Below are 23,688 nucleotides of genomic sequence, written 5' to 3'. Positions count from 1 at the left end.
TTGTCACGAGTTCCATTCACATCCACGGTCACGCCTCGGCAGGAAGTGACGACTGTAGCCACGAGCGTGACGAACGGCTTGTTCGAAAATACAACAAGGAAGTGACCATTTATTGTGAAGGAAAATAATCACCGGAGAAAACAGCTCTTCGAGTCGGGGGTCTCTTCGCTCGGTTGTTGGGTGTCGGGGGGGGGCTAAAGTCACCGTGGACTTGCCCGGGAGCCCGTTTGTGATCGTCTCGAGGGGTTCTGCCTTTAGCCAGCGAGCCAGCTAGCTAGCGATGAACACGGACGTGGAATTTCACATCAGGCAGAACTATCCGTGGAACAAGCTCCCCGCCAACGTCAAACAGGTACCGTGTTTTAACGTTTCCTCGGCCCGGGGCGAGGGGGGTGGGGTTGAACCTGTCAATGTCACCGCAGTGCTCTCTGTCACACGGGCGGATGTCAGCGACGCACCGTGGCTCGCTTCCCCCTCCTATGCGGGGGTTTTCTCCGTCCAGCCGGAGCCATAACTGACCATCACTGTTGCAGCCTCTGCTTCACCACACACTGGCATCACATGACACACAAGTCGAGTCAAGTGAGATTTTTTTTTTTATTGATTTTGCCCAATATCACAAATCACAAACTTCCCTCAAGCGCATTACGACTCCCTCTGCCCCTGGACACCCCCCCCACAAAACCAAAAAAAACCAAAAAACAAAAAATCCCTTCAATTGCGAAAAATGGAAGAAAGCTCAGGAGGAGCAACAGAAGAGGGATCCCTCTTCCAGTACACACGTGCAGTAGATGTGTGTATAGAATGGAGCAGCAAAGTAGATTTACAGTATGGACAATGAGGATGACCCCGTTATAGATTGTGTACATGTCCATACAGTAGCTTTGCGCTGCTGTTCAAGCTGCCACCAGCTTTGGTGAGGATGCAAAGGACTACCAGAAAAAGTGGGCAACTCCAGACTTCCAGGCCTACTGTGTGTCAACTGGTTTTTTCTTAATATAAGTGAAATTTGTAGGAATGCACCGAGTTTCCAAGTTTTTCTCTCCTGATACCGATTCAATTCTGCCAATACCAATCTGAGTAATGATTTGATATCAGTGTTATTTTCCCCTTAAATTTTAAAATCCGTATACCCCGCTGTGTGGATGTAATGAGGCCAGAGATTGCCATAGCACTAAAAACTTAGATGGTGGCCTTAGCTGATAGCGAAAACACTAACTTTAATAAGGACATTGACAGAGAAACGGAATTTAATGTGGATCAGTCACGTCACGGGCGATACCTGATTCGCTTTATAAGGCCAGTATTGGTGCTGATACTGATCTAGAGGAGATCAAATCGGTGCATCCCTAGAAAATCTGTTCGGAAGTTTGCACTACTAAAGCACAGTATCACCTGACACAGCAGGAAACTGAAGATGGACCCTGCTTTATTACCTGATCTCAAGGCAGTGTCTTGGCTCCCTGTGTCAAAATCTAGTTTTGTTTAGTTTTGCGTTTATATATTGCATATTTGAAAATGTATATATTAAATCCAATTACCATACGTAAAATCTGGGGCCAGGTCATATTCTTGCATAGTAAATCTGTGCACATTTCACACGAAAGGGGCGTAGTAGCAGGTTAATCCAGCCATGGTCCTCACCTGTGTGCCGTGTTTTTCCTGCAGAGCTTGGGGAACTCTCAGCGCGAGTATGAGAAGCATGTGCTGCTGTACAGCATCCGCAACCAGCTGCGATTCCGCAATAACCTAGGTAAGCAAGTTTGACCATCACACCAGTGCTAAACATACACCTTCTACTGCATTACATGTCATGATTGGGTCTGAGATTAAAAGGCACAGAGCACAAAAAATCCTCTTGCATTTTATGGCTCTAGAATAAGGCATGTGAGTAAGTGTCTGTATTGGTCCAATATATACTCAGTTGCCAGTTTATCAGGTACAGGTGGCTAAAACGAATGCATTCTAAGACAACAGTCCTGTAATAAATCCTACCGTCAAGATGGCAGGATAAATCTCATTGTTTATTCTGCATTATCTTTAGCTACGTGTATGTGAAAATTAGCATCATAGTGTTAATGGTAACTGTACCAGACCTGGTCAGCTTGCAAACAGCCGTATTTTATCTCAGGTACATTCACCAATACTTGACTCTTCTCGGTAAACTTGTATGCGTATGAGTTGCTGTTGCAGATTGAGTGATATTGGCATTATCCTTAAGCATACTTGTCTTCAATGATCGAGAAAGTTATTATATTACCAGTTAAGTAATAAGTCCGCAAAAAAATGCGTAATAGTCTCTAAAAAGCTGTGTAATAATATACACTTTATCTTATCAATTGTGTTTTTTCTGTTGTGACCTTCTGGAGCTTGTTCTGGATCAGTATTAATTTTTTAACCTGGACTGATCTGGTATCGATTGGCTGGAAGTGTTATGGTATGAACACTGGCCGCGCCTGACTGCTGTGTTTTTATGAGCAGTGCGCCACGTGAGGAAGGATGAGCGCAAGTATTACGAGGAGCTCCTGAAGTACAGCCGGGACCACCTGATGCTTTACCCGTACCACCTGTCTGACATCATGGTCAAAGGGCTGCGAGTCACTCCGTTCTCATATTACATAGGAATCATGGAGGTAAGGAACTCGTGCTGCATTGCAGAATACAACTGGAAAGACTGGTGTTTGATGCGGCCAAGCTTAAACACTTTTTGCGTTATCATAATTGCAGTAAGCAGGTTCTCGCAAACATGAACAGCTATCTTTATGCACACAGTATGTGAAAGCCCTCACTGATCCAGGGGTCTTGCTTTTTTTTTTTTTTTTTTTTTTCTGAAACTGGGCTTTCAGAACAATGAGCTGGATAAACTCAAAGGAAAAGAGCAGGGATTTCTTGTTGTGTAGCAGCAAAGATTCTCTAATTGGTTTGGAAACATCTAGTCTCTGTTCATTTAAATTGAAAAAGTGTCTTCAGGTTCGGAATCCCTGGGAACAACTGCAGAAATGGCAGTTTCATACAAAACAGGGAATCCAAGAAACTATTACAACAAAAGGATCAGAGCTTTTTACAGCTCTGTGCCGTCATGTGTAGTGTATTCTTTGGTACTCCAACAATGGCGGTATACCATATTATATGGTACTCGTCAATAGATGTACTTAAAGGTATCATTTTGTGCAGCTTTTTGCGTGAGTGAATTCATGCCCTTGAAATTACATGTCATTTGCATGTGAAAAAGAAGGGAAATGTTGTAACATGGCACACAACACCTAGCCATAGCATCCGTGCATTTAATTATGAAATATATCCACTAAGTTTATGAAATATTCTACTGCTTTAGAAGTATTTGTATGTGTAATGTTGCAGTTTCCCACGTTGACAGTCCTGGCATCAGCCAGGCACTAGATGTCAGTCAGTACTGGTGAAGCCTCATGTACCAGCTCAAGGGGCCACAGGAGACTGATCCCAGGAAAAACACACCCAGAGAAAATCTTCGCTGTTTGCTCTGCTGTCGGTTTGGGCTTTGCCTCACTCTCACTGATAAAGCTCAGTCTGCTGTTTTGAGGCTGGCGCAGCCGGGCCCACAGAGAACCAGTCTGTCGGAGGCTTTGACCAACCCATTTCTCCCTGACTTCTGAATTTCTCAATTACATTACAAAAACTGAGCCCGCGTGTTCAAATGGCTGGGAGTGTTGCTTTTGAAAAGTAATCCATACTCAATTTATTACCTATGATTTCTTAATAAAAGTAATGAACCTGTAATTTCGTTACCTCTGTTCTGTTACACATGAAGCTGATTACAGATATATTTATTGTGTACTTTCTGTACACAATGCCCTCAGATGTACTGTATTTCCATTACTTCACAATCCTGTGTGTGTGTACATACTGGGGATTGCAGGTGTCAGCGGCGACATTCGATTATTCCACATTTAGCATACTTCCCATTTCAACAGATGTGACTAACATGCCTTCTGTTCTTTCTTCTGACTTCGCGTATAAACACAAATAAAGACGAACCATTTAATTTTTAGCTCATTTAAAAAAAGCTTCACCCACTTTCCTATGCATGCTAAACTAAACTTGACTGAGCTTTAACTGTGGCCACTAAATTGCCGAAGGCTATGTCATATTCTGATAATCCGTTTTAAGCACTTAATGAAAACGGGGAGTAGAAATTAGCAAGGCTGCCCAGATCTGCTAATCCTGTTATTAATCAGAGGCAGAGGACATAAAAAGGGGAGAGTGAAAATGAGTTTAATTCTTCTTTTCCATGTCTCCTTTCCCCTTTCTTTTTTTGCCCCTCCAGGATATTATGAACAGCGAGAAGAGTTACGACTCCTTGCCCAACTTCACTGCTGCTGACTGTGAGTTTCTTTCCCCTGTTTTTTTTTCCCCTGAGTTTCTGAGTTTTTCTCTCACACACTGTTGAGATGACGTACCTCCTACACCTACTCTCTCTGTGTCTCTGCTCCCTCTTATACATCTTTTCGCAGTTATTGTTTTTAAAAGAGTGCCAGTGTACAGGGTGGTAGAACAGTCACTGTGAAAAGACGCAAAGTTTTCAGAAAGCTGAGGGATCTGAATCAGGGTCAAGTCAGGAGGTCATTGGAGGGGCACTTTAAAATTAAACTTAAAAGATTTTCGATGGTTATTTGACTTTGGTGTATTTTTCATAGTGAATATCAGTTCTTCATACTGGCCCTAACAGTGTAAGAGGAATCTGGAGCTGAAACAATTAAGGGACAGAAAATTAATTCACAGCTATTTTTCAAAATTTTTCCAGCAAACATTCATTAGTTTTAGCTTTTCAATAGTGTGGATTTTCTGTGTTTTACATAATTGCAAACTGATGTTCTGGGTAAAAAACAGACATTTGGAAATGTTACCTTAAAGAAATTGTAACCGGAATTAAAAAAACATTTTTTTCTGACATTCTATCAACCAAGCAATTAATTGGGAAAATAATTGTCAGGTTAATTTACTTAATTTATTTCTTGTTTAAGTTTTTCTAATTTTGTGAAACTGCTTTTCAAACACAGAGCATTCAAAAGATAAATTAAGCTAATCAAAATGTTTTTTAGGAAAATGGGCAATTGGCACCTGAATGCCAACCTTTTGGTGGGTGTAACATATTTTGTTTGTTTACACATTTTTCTTGACAGATGCATCTAATTTTTCAATGTGTTTTTGATACACTTCTGTGTTTTGGTTTTTAATTACTGGAGGTTTGAGGTGTGTTATGAAATGTACACCTACTTCTCTTAAATAACAAACAAATCACACAATGTTTTTTTTGGATCTGTGATAGAAATTGTGTTCATATCTCCTAACTAGCTTAACTAATAAACAAATAATTTCTTTTTATTTCCATAACCAAACCAGAGCACTAGCCAAGTGGTTTTTTGGATTTGTTGATATAAATCCCATTTCAGTGTTAATCACAATTGCTTCTCAAAAAATAAAGCTGTCGCTCTTCTGATGTGTTACTGCATCACCGAGGGGCTGTGTTCCTCAGAAATAATCGCAAAACCCGATCAGGATTGCGTCAGAGCTGAAAGTCAGGCGTGAGGGCAGTTGTAGCCTTCTTTGACTTTCTGCTCTCAAGTGAACAGGCTTTGGCATTGGTCTGTGAGTGACTAAGTCCTGGCAGTGCAGGGCCTTCATGCTGCGGAGGCAGAAGGCTGCCAGCAGGCCTTCGGAGCCGTGCTCGGAGGGGCCTCTCTCCTTTAATCTCCATGGAGGAGTCTGTGTCTCGGTGAAACGGCAGGATATGCATGTAGAATTCTGCAGTGTTAGGAGGCTGAAATGCGAATGTCCCTTACTGGTCCCTGCTTGCACTGGCAGCTGTCCCAGCACATTTTGCTCTGTCCCTTCAAGGCCTGTGCAGCACAGGCAAGAGGAGGTGACAAGGTGGGACTTGGAGACAAATTAGCATATACTATACTGTAAAACCTTACTATATGGCTACATGGCCTGGCATTTTCTCAAATTAAGAATGTACATCATAATTTGATAACAGACAAAGATGCATGCACAAATCCCTTGTGTGTATGATGGTAGGTGACACATGCGTGTACGCATGTGTCAGGGCATTGTCTCAGAGAAGGTGTCTGGGTATTTGTGTGGACGTACACTCTCCGCAGAGTTTGGGAGAGTCACTGTTACCGCTTGATGAAGTTTTGTTTGTTCGCCAAAATAACTCTCCAACATGAAGTTGGAAATGTCAAGAAAAACTCATTCTCAGACGTTGCTTCTTTTTGTAATTTTCTCGCATATTTTTTTTTAAAGCCTCAGAGGCTATAATTCAAAACCACCAGAGACACTATTGCAGTTGCACTGCAGCCAGATTTATGTGCTGTAGGGTTAATGTGCAGCGATTACAAATTTATAGCCAGTTACTGAGGCATGATTGAGTTTTACTTCACAGGTCTTCGGCTGCTTGGCATTGGGAGAAACCAGTACATTGACCTGATGAACCAGTGCAGGTCCTCCAAAGTAAGATGTTTCTAAAACAGACTTTATCAAATAATATCTCTACTTGAATTGTCGGCACTGTTCATATTTGCACCTTTAGTGTAAAATGCATATGAGAGTATGGGGTATTAACATACTGCGTAGCAAAACTCAATATAAAAACAAATCTTCATACATGTAACTATAATTGCTATAATAGTTAGCATGCTAAAGCCGGTTCCAAAGAATGTCTGAGTGAATGTTTTAGAAATTTGTCCCAAGAAACTGTGTAATCAAAATATCAATACTTCACAGTCCCTCTCAGTTGATTTTGGTGACTGGGGCTCTCCTCACCTGCTTCCTTGGTGGTCTTTTTTTGTCAGAAATTTTTCCGCAGGAAATCGGCACGGGACCTGCTACCGGCCAAACCAGTAGAGATCTCTGTAGAGCCATGGTGGGTTGCACAGACTGGCTACATCACAGAGGACGATATCAGGGTGAGATAAGAACTTTGTTTTTGTTTTTTTCATTTCCGCTTTTCAATTCAATTTTATTATAAACATGTTTTTTTTTACACATTCCCCACCAAGACACACAACCTGCCAAGTTCCCAACAGTTCTTCTGCTTTCCACAAGAAAAAAATGCAGCACTGGAAAACAGTCCATATAGTTATCATATGCAAATGTATTCATCCCTCCCAGAAACTGCACTCTCACTGTTGTTCACTTGAGGCGATTTCTGACACCCATGGAAACAAACCCACACGTACAGGTGTACTCTAATGCTGTCTCTTTATCGTGTGCAATTACAGATCTGTTCCCCAGCAGAGAAGAAAGCCATCGATAAGATGATAGATTCTGGCCCTCAGCTGGCTGGATCGATGGAGTACAATGTAGTTTTAAGTGAGTGTCTGAGACATGTCGCTACAACTGTATCAGCATACATTACATACATGTTCCCATAACATTACCCTTTTAGCTAATTATCATAATAAATGTTACTCTAAATCCTGTACTTTGGCAAATGTTAAACACAAAAGTCACATAAGTTCAGTGCATTTGGCTTTTTAATTCTCTGGTAATGCTGCCTTGGATGTGGATGCTTTGTATGTTGTTCTAATTCTAAAAACACAAACCACTTTTTTCAGTCTGTTAAAAAATAAGCAATTAATATCCTTTACCACATGTAACACTATTTACTATATCAAGCAATTAACTGCACTATATTAAGAAGTGTCTGTAATATTCTGTCTCTCCACTATCATACGTGGAAATATAGGTGGAATAAAAATTTGAAGCACTTTTCAGTGTAATGCAGACCAATACAACACCATTGCAAAAAAACAAAAAACCCTCCATCTTCAAATCCTTTACAACAGCATGTGTATTGCATTGCATTTCAGATGTCCACCCTCAGGATTGTACTTTATTTTAAAGTAGGAAACGATAACAGCAACATGATAACTTTTTGAACATTTTGGTCATAGTAGGAAAAGTAAAGGTGTTACTGTTAACATGAATGATGGCTCCATTCTATTAAAGTATCCCAGTAAGTCATGACCATGGGAAAGTGAGGTTGTATGAACAACCTCATTTAGCTGAAGCAGCTAAATGGAATTTAGCCTTCATTTATTTTGTTATTTACACCTGGGCTATTAATACTCTCACATGTCAAAACCTCTGTTGGGTCTATTGAATGTATTTGCTTTTAAAACATTAAAACAGGGTGATGGAATCATAAAGTATTAAAAGTAGTTTATTCAGATTTAGGTTCATTGGTGCAGTACTAGCTAACCACTAAAGCTCAACCATTTCTTAAGGAAATTAAGAATTTGGAAAATATGAGATTTTGATATATAATACAAGAAAAAAGTTATCATTTAATACCCCAAAATGTTAAATAGGTATACTTGATTTCAATTCCAGCAAGGGCAAAAGTCTTTCTCAGCTGAAGTGTGAACATGGAGGCAGGTACTAAGGTTTCAGTTTAAGGTCTTCCATCAGTGTGCTGGTGTGAATTCAGAGGTTGAGGTTGTGTCCGTGGAGTTAGAATTAGAGAACAGTTTGACAGTGGTGAGCCTCTGCCACTGGAGTGCTGGTGTATGAGTGGGAATAAATACAATTTAGTACAGGAGATGCAGGGCGATTTAAAAGCAGCTGTTTAAATGAGATTTTATTTTTTTTCCACTGCCCTTGAATGTACAATTTTCTGTTCTACTCAGAAGAAGTTTAATATCTAGATAGTTTATATTGTAAGATTTGTTTTTATGAACAACGACAGAGATGTTAATGTATAGAAAAGCCCTAATGTGTAAACGGGTATGTTTACAGTGTGTGATTGTACATTTGCTCTTTTATTGCAGGCTTGTACAACCGGGGCTTCATCTATTTGGATGTTCCCATATCTGATGACAGCTGCATCTCAGGTACATCTGTGTGTGTGTGTGTGTGTGTGTTTACACATCCTGCTATTATCCTCCCTGGGTAATTACCTTGACTAAACACTGTATGTAATTAAATAACAGCTGTTGGAACATAAGCGAGCATTATGCTTAATGGACTTGCACAGGTCTGAAAATGCCTACTAGTGTCATTGCAGGTACATACCATATGTAGAAATTTTTGCACAGTTGTTGGTCACTGTTTGTTTTGTTTTTTTTTGTTTTTTTATTTTAAGTGCCCCCGTTGGAAGGCTTTGTTATGAACCGTGTCCAGGGTGATTACTTTGAAACGCTTCTCTACAAAATCTTTGTGTCCATTGATGAGCAGACAAACGTATCGGAGGTAGGCTTTAGAAATGAATTTCATTGTACTTACCTGAATTTAATATGACTGTTTATTTATCAACTTTTCAACCGAGCCCCTATTTTTTCTTTCCTCCTGATCCTTTCTCCCTGTGTGTCTCTCAGCTGGCGAATGTGTTGGAGATTGACTTGGACTTAGTAAAGGTAAGTATCCACTTGCTGCAGAATGTGAGAGTCCTATTGTAATGCATAGACTAACGTAGTGTTTTTCACAGGAGGATAGAAAAGTGGTACATCTGAAAAATATGGCCCTGTTTTCAAAATTGAGATTGACAAAATGGGGAGGTTATTTTCTCTTGAGACTTTTTGCCTCTCTCTGTGCTTCAAGGCACACTGTAGCAGTGTGTAGACTGACAGAGAGAAAGTGAAAAGCTTTTTGTATTTTGTGCTAATTGATGTTCTGGAGCCAAATGTTGAGATTTAAGTTTGACATCCAATCTGAGAAATTAAAACCATTTTTCAATAATATTTATTACTTGTTATTGTCCGTTATCACATTTGGGGGCTGGCAGCTTGTCATAAATATTGTATCATTTTATTTCAGTAATATACTGGCATTGCTGTTTTTGTTGCTCTAGGCATTTCAAATTAAATAGAGTGCAAATAGGTGAGAAAATTAGGGATACTGCATAGCCTAGCAGTTGGATATTTCTGAATGATACAGATATTTTATTCTGAATACATACACACATACACTTGAGAGGTAGACTGTGACACACATGCACAGCACACACACAATTTCAGATTAGATCCATCATGCCCCATGACTCTACTAGAGGGCTGAGCAGCACCATTCCAGTTGAATTGGTACTCGGTTTGACCCAGTTTCCTATTCACTCTCTATCAAACACGGAGCCAAACTCTCTCTCAGTGTTAGGACCTCCAGCGTGAAAAGAAGAACTCCCCAGTCCCTTGATCTCATCTCATCTAATTCGTGCCGCTGAAAAGCAGCACTTAAGAGAAATGGTCGAAGGCAGCAATGGCAGCTATTCTCCAGGAGAATCCCTGTAACCTCAGAGATGATTGAGATGTCTGAGAGGTCGTCTTTGTGCAGAACTTTTCCCGTCGTGACCTGAGTTTAACTTTCTCTCAAGTAATGTCAAGTAATGACAAACTCGTGGCCTAAGTCAATTGAAAAAATGTCCTCGCCGTGCTTCTTTTGAAACGATAAGGGGAGAGCTAAGAGTTGACCTTAGCTTGCACCTTTGGGGTATCAAGGTGTAGAAAGTCCACCATTCTTGACTGAGGTAGCCTGTCCAGTCTGAATAAAAGATTTAACAGCAAGTCAAGTTGACGACTGTATATATTAAGGAAATAATGAAAAACCCAGCCAACCATTAAGTGGAGAGTACACAGCAATACCTTTTTTTTCTTCCTTTTTGAGACAGTTTGAGGCACTGGACATGGAGTGACTCTTTTAATTACTTTTTATATTAGATGCTGTGGGTTATCAAATGAGCATAACCCAAAAGAGTGTTCGCAGTCGTCTCATAACCAGCAAACAATCATATCCATCAAAGGGATTCTGTTGTTTGGACTACACCGTTACAACCTTTACCCATCCTTCACATTCTATAAGATAGCTAAACAATGGTTGACCTTTTTCTGAATACAGTTCCTTTTTTGTTTGTTTTAAGTCTTGATAGTAAATTAAAATCCTTTTTAAGGTGGCTATTATTTGCAGTGTGAAATTTTGAAACGGTAGTTTAAAACATCCACCCATCCACCCAGAAATACCTCAAGAAAAACACTTTGTTGAAAAGAAAGATGAGCATAGAGATACACAGTTCCGTCAGGCATACAGATAAACAATACTGCAGCAGGATAGAGTTCTGTAGCAGAAAAATCTTCAATGTTAAAACTGAAGGGTTCATTTTTATCTCCTCCGAATGAAAGCGCAACACTCACCATATTGAGTCAGCGTTACACCAGCAATCATACAGGGAGAGATAAAACTGCCACTTTTTCCCAGCAGCAGTATCAAAACATTCATATATGACAGTGAGAGTATCCGAGTACCTGACTAAAGATGTCAGATATGTTTTGTGTGTTATCAAAGGTCTTTTGACTTTGTCTGTACTGTGTTTTGTTAGAATGCAGTGTCCATGTACTGTCGCCTTGGCTTCGCTGTAAAGAAAGGGCAGGTGTTCAGCTCAGACCAGCTCCACCCCACCTGGAAGAACGCCCCGTCTGTCAACAGGCTCAAGTATGTGCATCCATGCATTGCTTCTATAAAACCAGCTAATAGCAATATGACACCATAGTTTGATTCATGCTCATCCCACAACTGGAAGTTCAGTTTCATTTGTGAAATTTGAGACGGTTGCAGAGTTTTACAAAATTGTGTTTACAACTGTAATCATTTTTAAACATCAAAGGAAAACTAACTTGTATTTCATAGTAATCACAGTGAAAGAAGAAAAAATGTACATTTGTGAGGATTATTGCGTCTTATGTGGCCAAAGCAAATTCAAGCTAGGGACAGAATCTCCTCGTCTATCTGCATCAATCCTGGAAACCCTACATTTTCTTCTTCTGGAAAAATTTAATACTATAAATATTGAAAGATTTAAACCGTCTTTACGGTTAGGGCCTGATGAGTTGGATACAGAATACCCTGATATATTCGATCTGCGTTCTGGTATTGACAAAATAAAAATCTGATCACGAAAAAAGTTCAGTAGACCACTAGAGTGTGATGTGGGCTTGAGTAGTGTTGTCAGTACCTTTTCTGTGGTCTGTCTTCTGTGTTAGGAGCACCATGGACCCTCAGAAGATGCTGCTGTCCTGGGAGCAGGGCAGTCCTGTCATGGAGGGAGGCTCTTCTGCCACCGACACCGACACCACCAGTCTGGAAGACCAAGGTCTGGCCACATTCACGCACACAAACACAAACACAAACACACACAAACACAAACACACAAACACACACACACACACACACACACACACACACACACACACACACACACACACACACACACACACACGCTGATGCATGCACACTAAGCACTTTCTGAATGTTACCTCAGAAGGTTTGAAGCAGAAGTGCTAATTAATCCCTAAGAAAGCTCATTTATGCTTCTGAAAATCATTCTCATATTAATAGGTGTTTGGCTTAAATGGTCTAATTTTAATTTTGTTGTACATGTTAAGATTGTTGGGTTGCTCAAACTAACAAACTGCTCAGACTTACGAAAGTGACTGTTCATCAACCACATTTACATTTTAATTATAAATTAAATTTAACCTCTTTGATAAACACACATACACTTTTCATTTACACAGTCATAAGCTAATGTCCTCAGTTTAAGAGGGATAACAGCCATGCAGTTGTGCTATACATTACATGCATTAACATTACTGCACAGTAAGAAAACACCTTGTTATATGTCTTTTTTCTGTGTCTCTGTAGCAGACACAGCCAGCGTTAGCAGCCTGAGCATCCCAGCCGCACCGACCAAGAGGATCGCCTTCCTCTTTGACTCCACCCTTACAGCCTTCCTCATGATGGGCAACCTGTCTCCGGTTAGCGAATGGATGTGAACTGAACAAACACACACCCACTCACACACACAAACAAACTCTCAGTGGTTTAAGGCTTATTACAAACAGTATTATTTCAATTTTGTGTCTTTTTCTTGGCATCAGAACCTGAAGAGCCATGCAGTGACCATGTTTGAGGTGGGTAAGCTGTCTGATGAGACTCTGGACACCTTCCTGGCTGAGTTGGAGAAGGTGAGACCATCAGTTACAACAAAGAAAGTAAAGATTTATTTGTGTTTATCCCTAGTGAAGCCTTTGTCGGAACCTTATTTGACTAGCTGTCATTTGCAGTGAAATACCAAAGGCTGAAATTCGATTTAGCAAATATTTTATAGCTTGAGTACCACATGCATGCACACAAACACTCTGTTGTCACTTCACTGCTGGTTTCTGTGTTTCCAGGTGGAGAGCACAGCAGAGGGCGAGGCCCAGCGTTACTTTGACCACGCTCTGACCCTGAAAAACACCATCCTCTTCCTGCGCTACAACAAAGAACTCACTCAGGACCAGGGACCTGATATCCCAAATATAGGTAAAGTTATACCCTCTTTTTTATTCTTTTATTTATTGGTAGCACATGCAAGACCCAGACGTCATTAACCAGTATATTATGCAGCTGGCAGTCTGGTTTTGGTTTTAAGTTCTTACTGCCTTCCCAGCTCCAAAAGCAAATGTACAAAATAGAAAGTCATATACAGTATATTTTTGTCTACTGTCTTCACACAGTTCTCTCTGTGCTTCATCTGTCTTTCCTGCAGTTACTTTTCCGTCAACAGGTGACATGAACTGTAATAAAAATGCAGGCCACATTTTGTAATGGTTGTTTCAAAATCACATTCAAAATGGCACATAGCAGTCAAACAGAAATTTAAGGTGAGAACTGGGTGGTGTATAGTGAATGAGGTGGGATGAGTGTGTGTGTGAAAGAGACACATGCAACACACACACATACACACACACAGACTAAAGCTGTTAATTTAACATACATTTGCTCAATAACATGACTGATTTAGAATCACTTTATTCATGAAGTATATTAATCACAGTATACGGGTAGGTATCTTGGTAACATTGTAATTTCATCGTTTGTGTACTAATTATTTCTTTTTATTATATGAAATTATTTTTCAGCAAAACAGCAACTCTTTAACACACAGAAAGAGGAAGTGGATCTTTTGTTTGTGCTGCTTTTGGCAAACTATGTCCTTGTGTGACTCCTGGCTGTCTGTTTTGCATCTCACCTTTGTCTGGAATTTTTTTTCTTGAATATGGCTCTGGATGCAGAGGCATACCATGAATCCATAGTAAAGCTGTATTGTTCTACCTGTGTCTCTAGAGGGAGCAGAGAGTGAGTCCTCCACTGACGACAAAGCAAATCTCTGAGTTTCCATGTAGCTACCATTGTGCCACCAGATGCTGTTTATATGGTTTGGCTGTGTGCCTAATTTCTGATTGTCTTATCTCTTAGTCGTCCTCAGCTGCTGCTCCAGGCTTCTGCGGAGGAGTGAGCAAAGTGAGAGCCTGCTGGCTAAAACTAAACAAAGCCCCCGATAATATAAAAGTCTAGTGATGATAGCTCATTTAGGGAGTGAGGAAGATTTATCTTGCCAGCAAAAATACATTTTATAAATTCTCAACAAATCAGACATTTTTTGCTGCAACTATTCACCGCTGTATTTGGGGGGGTGTTGAATTGTGATTCCAACATGGCCAGAGAGCATATCTCCAAAATTTACACTCTGATTGGAGAGTTAATCTTGGCCTGTGATGTTTGCTACGGAGGTTAATTACTGTTGTACAAAAATCATCATTCACACTTGATTTAGTTAATATGAAGCAGCAGTCTGATCAAATAAACAGGCTTTTGTAAAGGACTGTTTCTCTGTGCGTTGTGAAATAAATATAAACCTCTTTGGCAGGGTTTAAATCAGTTCTTACGTCATACATCTGTGAGTTTTGACTCTAGTAATAATTTAGCTTTTAATTATCACATCCAGCAGTTCATAGACACCTTTTGCTTCTGAAATTTACATCTACTGTAGGAGGCAAGAGGTGATGATTAAATCCAAGAATGCTATGTTATCACTTACAAGTCACCTTGGAGAGAACACTCTTTTTAACACCATGGCTATAAAGAAAGAAAGGATCTATACTTTGCCTGCTCCACTGCTCTTCAGCCATGTTAGTGTTTGATGCATCCACACTTGGCAGGTTGCAGAAGTTTAGGAAATAGTTCAACATTTTGGGAAATACGGTTATTCGCTTTTCCTTCTGAGAGTTAGATGAGAAGACTGATAACACTCTAATATCTATCTGGTAAATATAAGACTTTAGCCAATTATCGATTAGCTTAGCTTAGCATAAATACTGATATCAGGGGTAAACAGCTAGCCAAAATGTTGTAATATTGCTTCAAGAAATGTACTTTATCCAAGCACTTACTTCACTCACGATATAGAGGACAAAAGAATGCAAATTACATGAATACTCCTAATGACTTACACTCAGTTCTCAGCCTGTTCTGTATAGAAGCTGTGACTTTCCCTGGCTTTTCCCCTACTAGGTTTCCCTTTGGACATGTTGCGCTGTGAGAGCCTGCTGGGTCTGGACCAGGCCACCTGCAGCCGCGTCCTCAACAAGAACTACAAGCTGCTGGTGTCGATGGCGCCGCTCAGCAACGAGATTAGACCCATCAGCAGCTGCACGCCTCAGGTATGATGCCTGCAGGGAGGGAGAACAGAGAGGATGCTATGTGGCACGCTGGAATATTGGATCAAATGTTTTGTGTGTGTGTGTGTGTGTGTGTGTGTGTGTGTTAGGATGTAGGAGTGCTCTGTGTGTGTGTGTTGTAGTCGACAGTTAATGCGTTTGTGCTTGTGTGAGGTCGTGTTTGCCCCTTTGCTGTGTGTACAAACATGTGTGCCAGGAGTGATATGTGACTGTGTGTGTATGCTTTGTGAGTGCTCAGCCTTCAGTTGCCCCAACAACAAGACTATACAAAGAGAGGGGGAGAGAGGCGAGGGAGGGAGAGAGGAGGCGAGGCTCATGAGTAATTCCTCTGCCTGGCTGCACTCCAGATTTCTAGCTGAGCTCAGAGAGACAGAGGGAAAGAAGTTAAACTCTTGTTGTGCCATTCACGCTGCTGCTTATACTTACACTGCTGGGACTCGGTGAAGTGGCATTAATTGAATTCTTCTTTGTGTTCTGCCCCGTCTCGAAGAGCGGTTGCAATTTCTACATGTCAGACAGAAGAACAAAATAAGTACAATTGTTCCTCTTTGCCCTTGTTGCTTTTTGTTCATTGGTAGTACGCGTTTATGTGAGAATTGACATGGAAAAGTGCCCGTCTGAGGATGTGTACATGTACATGCATTAGTTCTGCTCCTGTACACTTTTGTGTTTGTTTCTCCCTGCAGCACATTGGCCCGGCCATCCCTGAGGTGAGCTCCATCTGGTTCAAGCTGTACCTGTACCATGTGACCGGCCAAGGCCCGCCATCTCTGCTGCTTTCCAAAGGCTCCAGGCTCCGCAAACTGCCGGACATATTCCAGGTTAGCCTAAACTAATAATTAAACAGGTAGGTAGGTTAAATATGTGTAGGTATATGGTTGAATGAGTAAATGTATGCTGATGCAGATATGAGCAAAAGAAACCTCTTTGAAGTCAGATAAGTAAAAGCCGTGCATGTGATAACAAAAACAGTACTCTGGTTCTGATCAAAGACATTTAGGGGGGATTTTTTCGTTCGTCTTTGACACCTGCCCTTTAAAATATTGACTTTGCTGTTTCAATTTGAGGAACAGGTAATCAGAACACCGGAGTTAAAAATCAAGGCTTTCCTTTGTCCACATCAACCTTCATTTCTTAACAAAGCATTAGATTCTTCAGAGTCACAGTCATACCACACTGTGCTCCTGCATTTTCCTCATCATAGCTGTCCTGCGAATGTGAGATGGGGGGGTCACTTGATTGAAACATAGCAGCATGTATTTTTCTACTTGTTTCAAAATTTCATTTTGTTCATTTAAAGCGTTTGTCTTCACACTGAACCTAACTGTTGTAAAAACTCATCAGAGCATAAGACAGCCACTAAAAAGAAAAAAAGAAAAGATAATATCTTAACTTCATGGGAAAGTTCTGACTCAATCAGGGAGACCCATGCAAAAGTCACAGCAGGATAAATCAGTGCCTGAGTGGAACTTTAATTACTTTAATCAGATAATGTTTACCATAGTGGGACAGGTTGACAAGTCAGTATGAGTGGAGCAGTGATGTTTCCACTGATTCTTTTTTTGAGCTTTGCTTCCCTAGATTTATAAATTTATCTTATAAACAGTAGAGCAGTTTTGTATTAAACTTAGGAACCTGATAAACGTTATCACCTTTGTAGAGCTGGGAGGCACTTCAACATTTCTTTGTATTTGTGTGTTTAGTACTCTTACTTTTACTGTTAATTTTCCAGTGTTATTTTGCTACCTTAAACTTTACATATGTTTAGTTAAATTGACTTGAAAAAAATGTATTTTTCTTACTATTATTTCTTATTATGTTGTGTGTTAGGTGATGAGCGGCCAGAGGAGGATGTGCTCCCCTGATAATTTCAGTTATTAGCAGCTGTGGAAGATTTCCTTGTTTAACCGTTTTTCTCTGTTCAGGTCTATGACAGGTTGTTGATAACTTCCTGGGGTCACGACCCCGGAGTCGTCCCTACGTCTAACGTGCTGACCATGCTCAATGATGCCCTCACACACTCCGCTGTTCTCATCCAGGTAGACGCACACACATGAGCTTGATTTCTCCATGTAGGGTTTCAGGTTATCTTAAGTTCTTTTGGTTTTTTTTGCATATATTTTTTTCAATTTTAACTTGTGCATCATCTAAAGTTATCTATTTACTCATGTTGTGTATTTGGTACCAAGCCTCGCTGTTGTCATGTTAATTGTATGTGTGTGTAACCCTCAGGGTCATGGTATGCATGGCCATGGAGAAACAATCCACATCCCGTTCCCATTCGATGAGGAGGATCTGAAAGGAGGTAAGATACTCTTTGTGAATAAAGCTGTAAACTTCACTGGTAATTGACTTTATACAGCGATAAGTTATGCTGATGCATGTGTTCATGATATGCCTACCCTGTAATAAAGAATAATTCAGTCAACAGAACTACTTCAGTGTTAGTCAGTGTTAACACTGTTAGTTGTTATTTCACTGAGTCATACAGAACAAAAACATGGAAACTGAATATAGAACCTTTAAATGGGTGTAATTCACCCACAGTAGAATGAGAGGTGATGGTAAATAAAGTGGAGAAATGTTGAGAGGTGAAACAAAAAGCTCAGAACCAAGAATAAATTAGTATTGTGTACATTATTATTGTACAGCATGGAGTTGATTCATGAATGGCTGACTTTGCCGCAAACCTATTCAGGGTTAGGGAGGTACAGGGCACATTATTGATGAATCTGCAAGTTTTGTTTTTTTTCAATTAATACAATTAATGGCTTAGTCTATGAATCATCAAAAAATTGTGGAAAAAAAATTGCCCTCACAACTTTGCAGCCCCAAAGGTGAAGTCTTCAGATGTCTTTTTTTGTCCAAACAACAGTTCAAAACCCAAAGGTGTTTAGTTTACTCTGATGTATCACAAAATACACCATAATATATATAGTATATACATATATAATGTAGTTTATATATATATATATATATATATATATATATATGATATAATGATAAAATGATATGACTGTGTTATATGTTTATATACTGCTTATAAATGATAAATGGGGTTACCCACTTTTCTTGGGTATACAGTAGAATTAACTCATTAACTGATAATATTATATGTATATTAAAATATTCTCAGTGCCATGTTGTGTATAAATGATTAGCACAACTGCATTCAAGCTGTGCTTCTCTCTCTGGTGTCTGGCTTTGATGTTTAAATTCTCCAAAGATCATAAGAAGGATATGAATCCTCTGAAATCCTTTCTTTATGAATTTGTGTGTCAAGCTTAACAGTAACATTTAAGTCTCATCCTCTTAATGGGCTAATTTTCAGAATATTACAACCTTTGGGAAAAAAAATCATATAAATCTTATACAGTTCAGTAGATATCAGTAGCATTAACTTTGGAGTCTTCCTCATCATTGTGAGTGCTTTGGCTCGTCTGGAGTTCCAGATTACACTTGAAGCATCATTCCCGTTGGTTGCGTTGTGTCTCTCTCCTTCCTGTGCAGAGTTCTCCTACTCCAACATGTGTGTGCACAAAGCGCTGCAGAAGCTGAAGGAACACGTCGACCTGGAGCACCAGTGTGGTTACATCACCATGCTCAACTCCAACAACAGGCACCGTCGCAGGGCCAGCGACAGCGCTGAGTGCAGAGGTGAGGGGAGTTAGCAAACTGATGTGTGTATGTGAGCTTTTAACAGATAAGACATACAGTATAGTTGAATCACTAACAATGTCCTTGCCTCTGATGGCCATTGGCACTGATGGTGCAAATTAGATAAAGATTGCTCTCAGTCCAGTTTAATTATGCTCTTTGTCTGCATAATTGTGTCCCTTATTGTGATAGCCTTTGCTAATGGATGTGGATCGAACTGTTTTAGCCTTTACCTTGAGATTCACTGATTTAATCTTGCTGATATAAGTGATCAAAGATTTTGCTCAACATGGATATTTATGCACAGTACACAGTTTATTTTAATAGTCAAAATTCAGCAAAAGGGAAATTATTTTAAAAAGTTTTGCATTTAAGGAAGCTTCTTAACTGAAGGTCATTCAGTTTCCCAGAAACAAGTTTTCAGTGTCTTCAGTGTTGATGGAGATTCGTTGCCTTTCTTCAAGGAGACACCCATCTAGGTGGAGGCCTGGACACTAATGGCAGCACTGAGTCCTTTGAGCTCGTGACAGAAGAGAACAATGGGGAAGGCAAAGGAAAAACAGACAGTAGGTTTACTTTACCTACTGTGGTTAATGTATTTATTTATTTTTTTAGAATATCGTCAAGTAACTTAATCAGGTGTTTGAAGGTTGGAAGAGGTGGTAAGGACGACAGAGAGTAAATTGTGACAAACGTCTCATGTCACCTTCAAAACCAGCGTGTAATCGTTAATGGTATGCATCTCATGTTGTAATGTATGTCACTCCCATCCCTCCTCTCTCTTGCCAATCCCTTTCTTCAGCCCTTTCGTCTGAAGATGAGTGGGTCCCTCTTGAACTTTGCTTCGGCATGCCTCTCTTCAGCTCCGAGCTCAACCGTAAAGTGTGTCGAAAGATCGCCTCGCACAAACTCTGCAGCAACGAAAGGTGAAAAAAAAAAAAGAAACCCAAAAAACCCACCCAGCATCCTCACAAGTTTAACTTTTGTTTTAAAACATTCAGAGAAGTGTAAAAAAAAAGTGTTGTAGCGGTGCTCGACTTCAGGCTCTGTTGTTCTTTCAGCCTTCAAGAACTACTTCACTCAAGCCGAAAGCTATCGCTGAAGGTGTTGAGCTTTGTTCAGTCATTCCAGGTAAAAACACTCTGCTGTCTCTTCAGGTTGCCACTGGAGAATACTCACAGAAGAAAAAATGGTATAACAGTATCCAATGAAAATATCAGGAGTCAGGATTTAATTTTACAGATGGAGTTTGTTAGAATTAATTAAGATTAATGTATAATTAATAATTAATACATGTATTTAATAGAATTGTTGGTTTATTCCGGTTTAGACAATGTAGCAGCCATCTTAATAACTTTGTCAGATGCTTAAAGATATGGGTAAACATAGCAACTCAAGTGTTTTATTTTATTTTATTGAAAGATAAAAGACAAAGCACTAAAATCCCAATCATAAAGTAGTGTGTATTGTACATGTAGTGTCCTGAACATATAGCAGAAATAAAATAAATAAATAGAAAAAAATACATAAGAGACAAACAAAACAAAAATGTGAGACAGTTATCATAGATTAAATAAAGTGTGGTAACACAAGGAGTTATGTGAGAGTTGGGTTGAGATAAAATGAGGTATTCTTTTGATTTGCAAATGTTTTGATGTGTAGGAGTGTGTGTTTCAGTGTGCCGGTCTGTGAGGATGGTTGTGATGGTGAAGAGAGAGGATAGAAAAACAGGACAAATAAAAAATAAGAGAAAAAAAAAAGAAAGGAAAGGTGAAGGTAATAGTAAACATGTTCTTTTAGCTTTAAACATACTGTTTCTTCAGTTTGAGGTCTGCTCTGTCACACAAATGATTCAGTGCTCGGAGGGGCGGAAACACAGACGGTAAATCAGTGAGGAGCCATTCTACTTAGCCTTTCCTGGGTTTTTTTTTTTTTTAATAATCCTTGAGAAACACAACCTTGTCCCACATATCATCCTCTCTGCCTGGTGTGTCGATCTGTGATCTATGCCCTGTGTTGGCAGGACGGCGGCCAGCCCTCCGACCTGGACAGCGGCGTGTCTAACCCTCTCAGTCAGCCCCCAGCAGAGTCCGGTGTCCCCCTGCCCGCCCTCAACCTCCTCTTCAAGGACGGACAGCTGAAGGAGTGGAGCGGGCGGGCCCCTCCAGCTCTGGACATCTCAGCCCTGCAGAAGGACCAGCCCACATAAACACCCCCCCCCCCAAAAAAAAAACAAAAAACTTCCAGATTTGGTCACGAGGAAAAGACGGCATCTCCATGTAAAGGACCACCCACTCTTGCAGCGTCACGTCTCACTGAGGAAATGCTTACACAAGGTTCAACCCTGCATCTTCATATCTGATCACAAGGAAACACTCAGTCATAAACTTTGCCCTCTTGTCCGTAAGTACCCAGCCATGGGAAAATTAGCCTTGCCTGTACTTTGTCATTTACATACTGTATGAGGAACCATCCTTGCCAACACTAGTTTGAACCCCCTCCCCGCTGTTTCCCTCTGTGATTCCTCTTATTCTTAGGCAGTGTTATCTGTTGGAGTGGTGCTATTATCACAGTATATAACAGTAATGCAGGTAAACAGCATATAACCTGGAAGACCATTTAACTGGAAACCCAAGCCCTGTTCCACACTGACTACCCCCCCTCCCACCCTTCAATCAATGGATGTTTTGTGATCCTTGAGAGCGGAGCGAAAAAGTGGTTAATATTATTGATGTTCTAAAAATGACCCACAAAATAACCGATGAAGTGTTGAACAGACTTCTTCAGGAATCATTTTACGAAAAACCAATGACCAAGTCATTGGACTTGTCAGAGAAAAGGAGAGAGCCTAAAAACAGGCTCCCCCGCTGCCTCCCTGTGTTTTCCCATGTTAAGTGATCTGATGCATGATACTGTTGCACTCTTACCATAAAAAATAACTTCCTCATAACTTGTAATCAATACTGGGCATTTTTTTATTTGCACTGTGCAGGATTTCTCCACACCAGTGGTTTGAGTAATGTAATGTAATTTTTTTTTTTTTTTTTTTAAATGTTTGACCCCTTCTAGTGTGCACATGATTTTAGACCTCACGTTTACCACAAGGAAGTGTTACGCCTTGGAAACTCAGACATTTTCAAATTTGACCAAGCATCAGAGAAACTGCTGTTTCTTTATCCTTTGTTATCATTCTTTCTCAGTGCAAGAGAACACCAAAGACCATTTTTTTTCCTGAAAAATTATTTTCTTTGACTCTTGTTTTACTGTCCTTCCTGTTATTTTGTTGCCTTATTACTGTTAGCCAATCAGAAACTACCAGGTCTCGGATCAAATCAGCTGATTTGATTTGATTTGATTTGCTTTTGATTAGTTTTTGCCTTTTTTAGATTTTACACATTTTTCAGATGTTTTATGTGCATTTAATCAAGTGTATATAACCAATAAAATCAACAGCATTGGGTCAACCCTGCTCAAGAATACAACAAGTTTATCCCAGTGTACCTAATTGCATAGGACAGGAGCAGTCAGGTCTGTGTGTTTAACCCAGGACTGTTGCCACTGTTTCCTGCCAGTTTCTCTCCCTGGATTGACTCCAGTTTGTATGCAGTGCAGTGCAGTTCACTCTTGGCCATCTCACCACAGTCTCCAAGGGCTTCTGTTTACAACATGTTTTGAAAAATGGGGTATGTAGTCTAGAGAGGTGGAAGCAACTTTGTTCGCTGTGAAGGCTGTCACAGACCCAAGGGACGGAAATGCTGATGCTTTGCCCAGCTTCTCAGAGATGTGCTGGCCCAAAAAGTGTCTGAAATCTGTCGTGAATATTCAGCGTGTGTCCAAGAACATAGATTACTTCATTTTGCATTTAGAATGGTTACCCATTTTGTTTTTTTGTTTTTTTTGTTTTGTTTTTTTGAAGGAATCTGTCTTCTGCAGTTTTTGACCCACTTGTGGTTTTGTGTTTCTAATAATGTGATGTTGAAATAGAAAAAAAAAAAAGACTTACCATGAGGTCCCGTTGAAGCATGATGACTGTGTAGAAACTTGTGTGTATGTTGTGTATGCGTGTGTATTGTACACCTCACTCCTGGTGTGTTTTCATACACACCTACCTTACACAATAAGAATTCTCCCCCAATCCTGCCTGTGTGTTATCTGGTTGCAGTTATTGGGTCATCCCAGATATCCCCCATCCTCTCCCAGGTATACATCCACTGCAGTGTTTAACAAAATGCTAGTTTTATATGTCAGCCTATATTTTAGGAAATCTTTGTTGTAGCTTATTTAATGGGACCGTGAATATCATTGACTGAGTTAATGATGATGTTCTTGTAGTTAAATGGGTTTCAAAAAAAAAAAGAAGAAAGTGACATTCCTTCAACATGCCCTCCTCTCCCATTTCCTGCTCCATCGCCCCTCTGCTCCAGATACATGTTGTTATTATTACAAATAAATATGTAAAAAGTATATGAAAATATAAATAAATATGTAATAAGAACAAACT

The 23,688-nt window shown here is 40.0% G+C and overlaps 1 protein-coding gene across 2 annotated transcripts; it reads left to right on the top strand.

Annotated features, from left to right (window-relative positions):
* The first annotated feature begins 71 nt into the window (after window positions 1-71).
* fam91a1 (family with sequence similarity 91 member A1) lies at window positions 72-23,688 on the top strand. 2 transcript variants are annotated; one of them, XM_040122228.1, is made up of 24 exons: window positions 72-352; window positions 1,669-1,753; window positions 2,482-2,633; window positions 4,304-4,361; window positions 6,425-6,492; window positions 6,834-6,947; window positions 7,263-7,353; window positions 8,814-8,876; window positions 9,128-9,234; window positions 9,360-9,398; window positions 11,348-11,460; window positions 12,009-12,118; window positions 12,670-12,782; window positions 12,906-12,992; window positions 13,203-13,332; window positions 15,364-15,512; window positions 16,217-16,351; window positions 17,456-17,569; window positions 17,763-17,835; window positions 19,041-19,187; window positions 19,652-19,753; window positions 19,990-20,113; window positions 20,249-20,318; window positions 21,211-23,688. In XM_040122228.1, exons 1-24 carry the CDS (start codon window positions 281-283, stop codon window positions 21,394-21,396), a joined length of 2,502 nt encoding a protein of 833 aa, XP_039978162.1. In that variant the 5' UTR covers window positions 72-280; the 3' UTR covers window positions 21,397-23,688. The 2 variants fall into 2 exon arrangements, with proteins under 2 accessions (XP_039978162.1, XP_039978163.1); XM_040122229.1 differs by having other exon boundaries at window positions 12,673-12,782; window positions 21,211-21,396.

The sequence above is a fragment of the Xiphias gladius genome, chromosome 24, assembly GCF_016859285.1.
Source record: "Xiphias gladius isolate SHS-SW01 ecotype Sanya breed wild chromosome 24, ASM1685928v1, whole genome shotgun sequence".
Lineage (NCBI taxonomy): Eukaryota > Metazoa > Chordata > Actinopteri > Istiophoriformes > Xiphiidae > Xiphias > Xiphias gladius.
Note: the sequence above shows the minus strand (reverse complement) of the source record. Positions and strands in the feature narration are given on the sequence as shown.

Coding starts and splice junctions, on each gene's coding strand:
- fam91a1 (XM_040122228.1), top strand. CDS start 281: ATGAACACGGACGTGGAATTTCACATCAGGCAGAACTATCCGTGGAAC. Junction 15,513..16,216: donor TCAGCAGCTGCACGCCTCAG/GTATGATGCCTG, acceptor TTCTCCCTGCAG/CACATTGGCCCGGCCATCCC. Junction 19,754..19,989: donor AGGCAAAGGAAAAACAGACA/GTAGGTTTACTT, acceptor CCCTTTCTTCAG/CCCTTTCGTCTGAAGATGAG.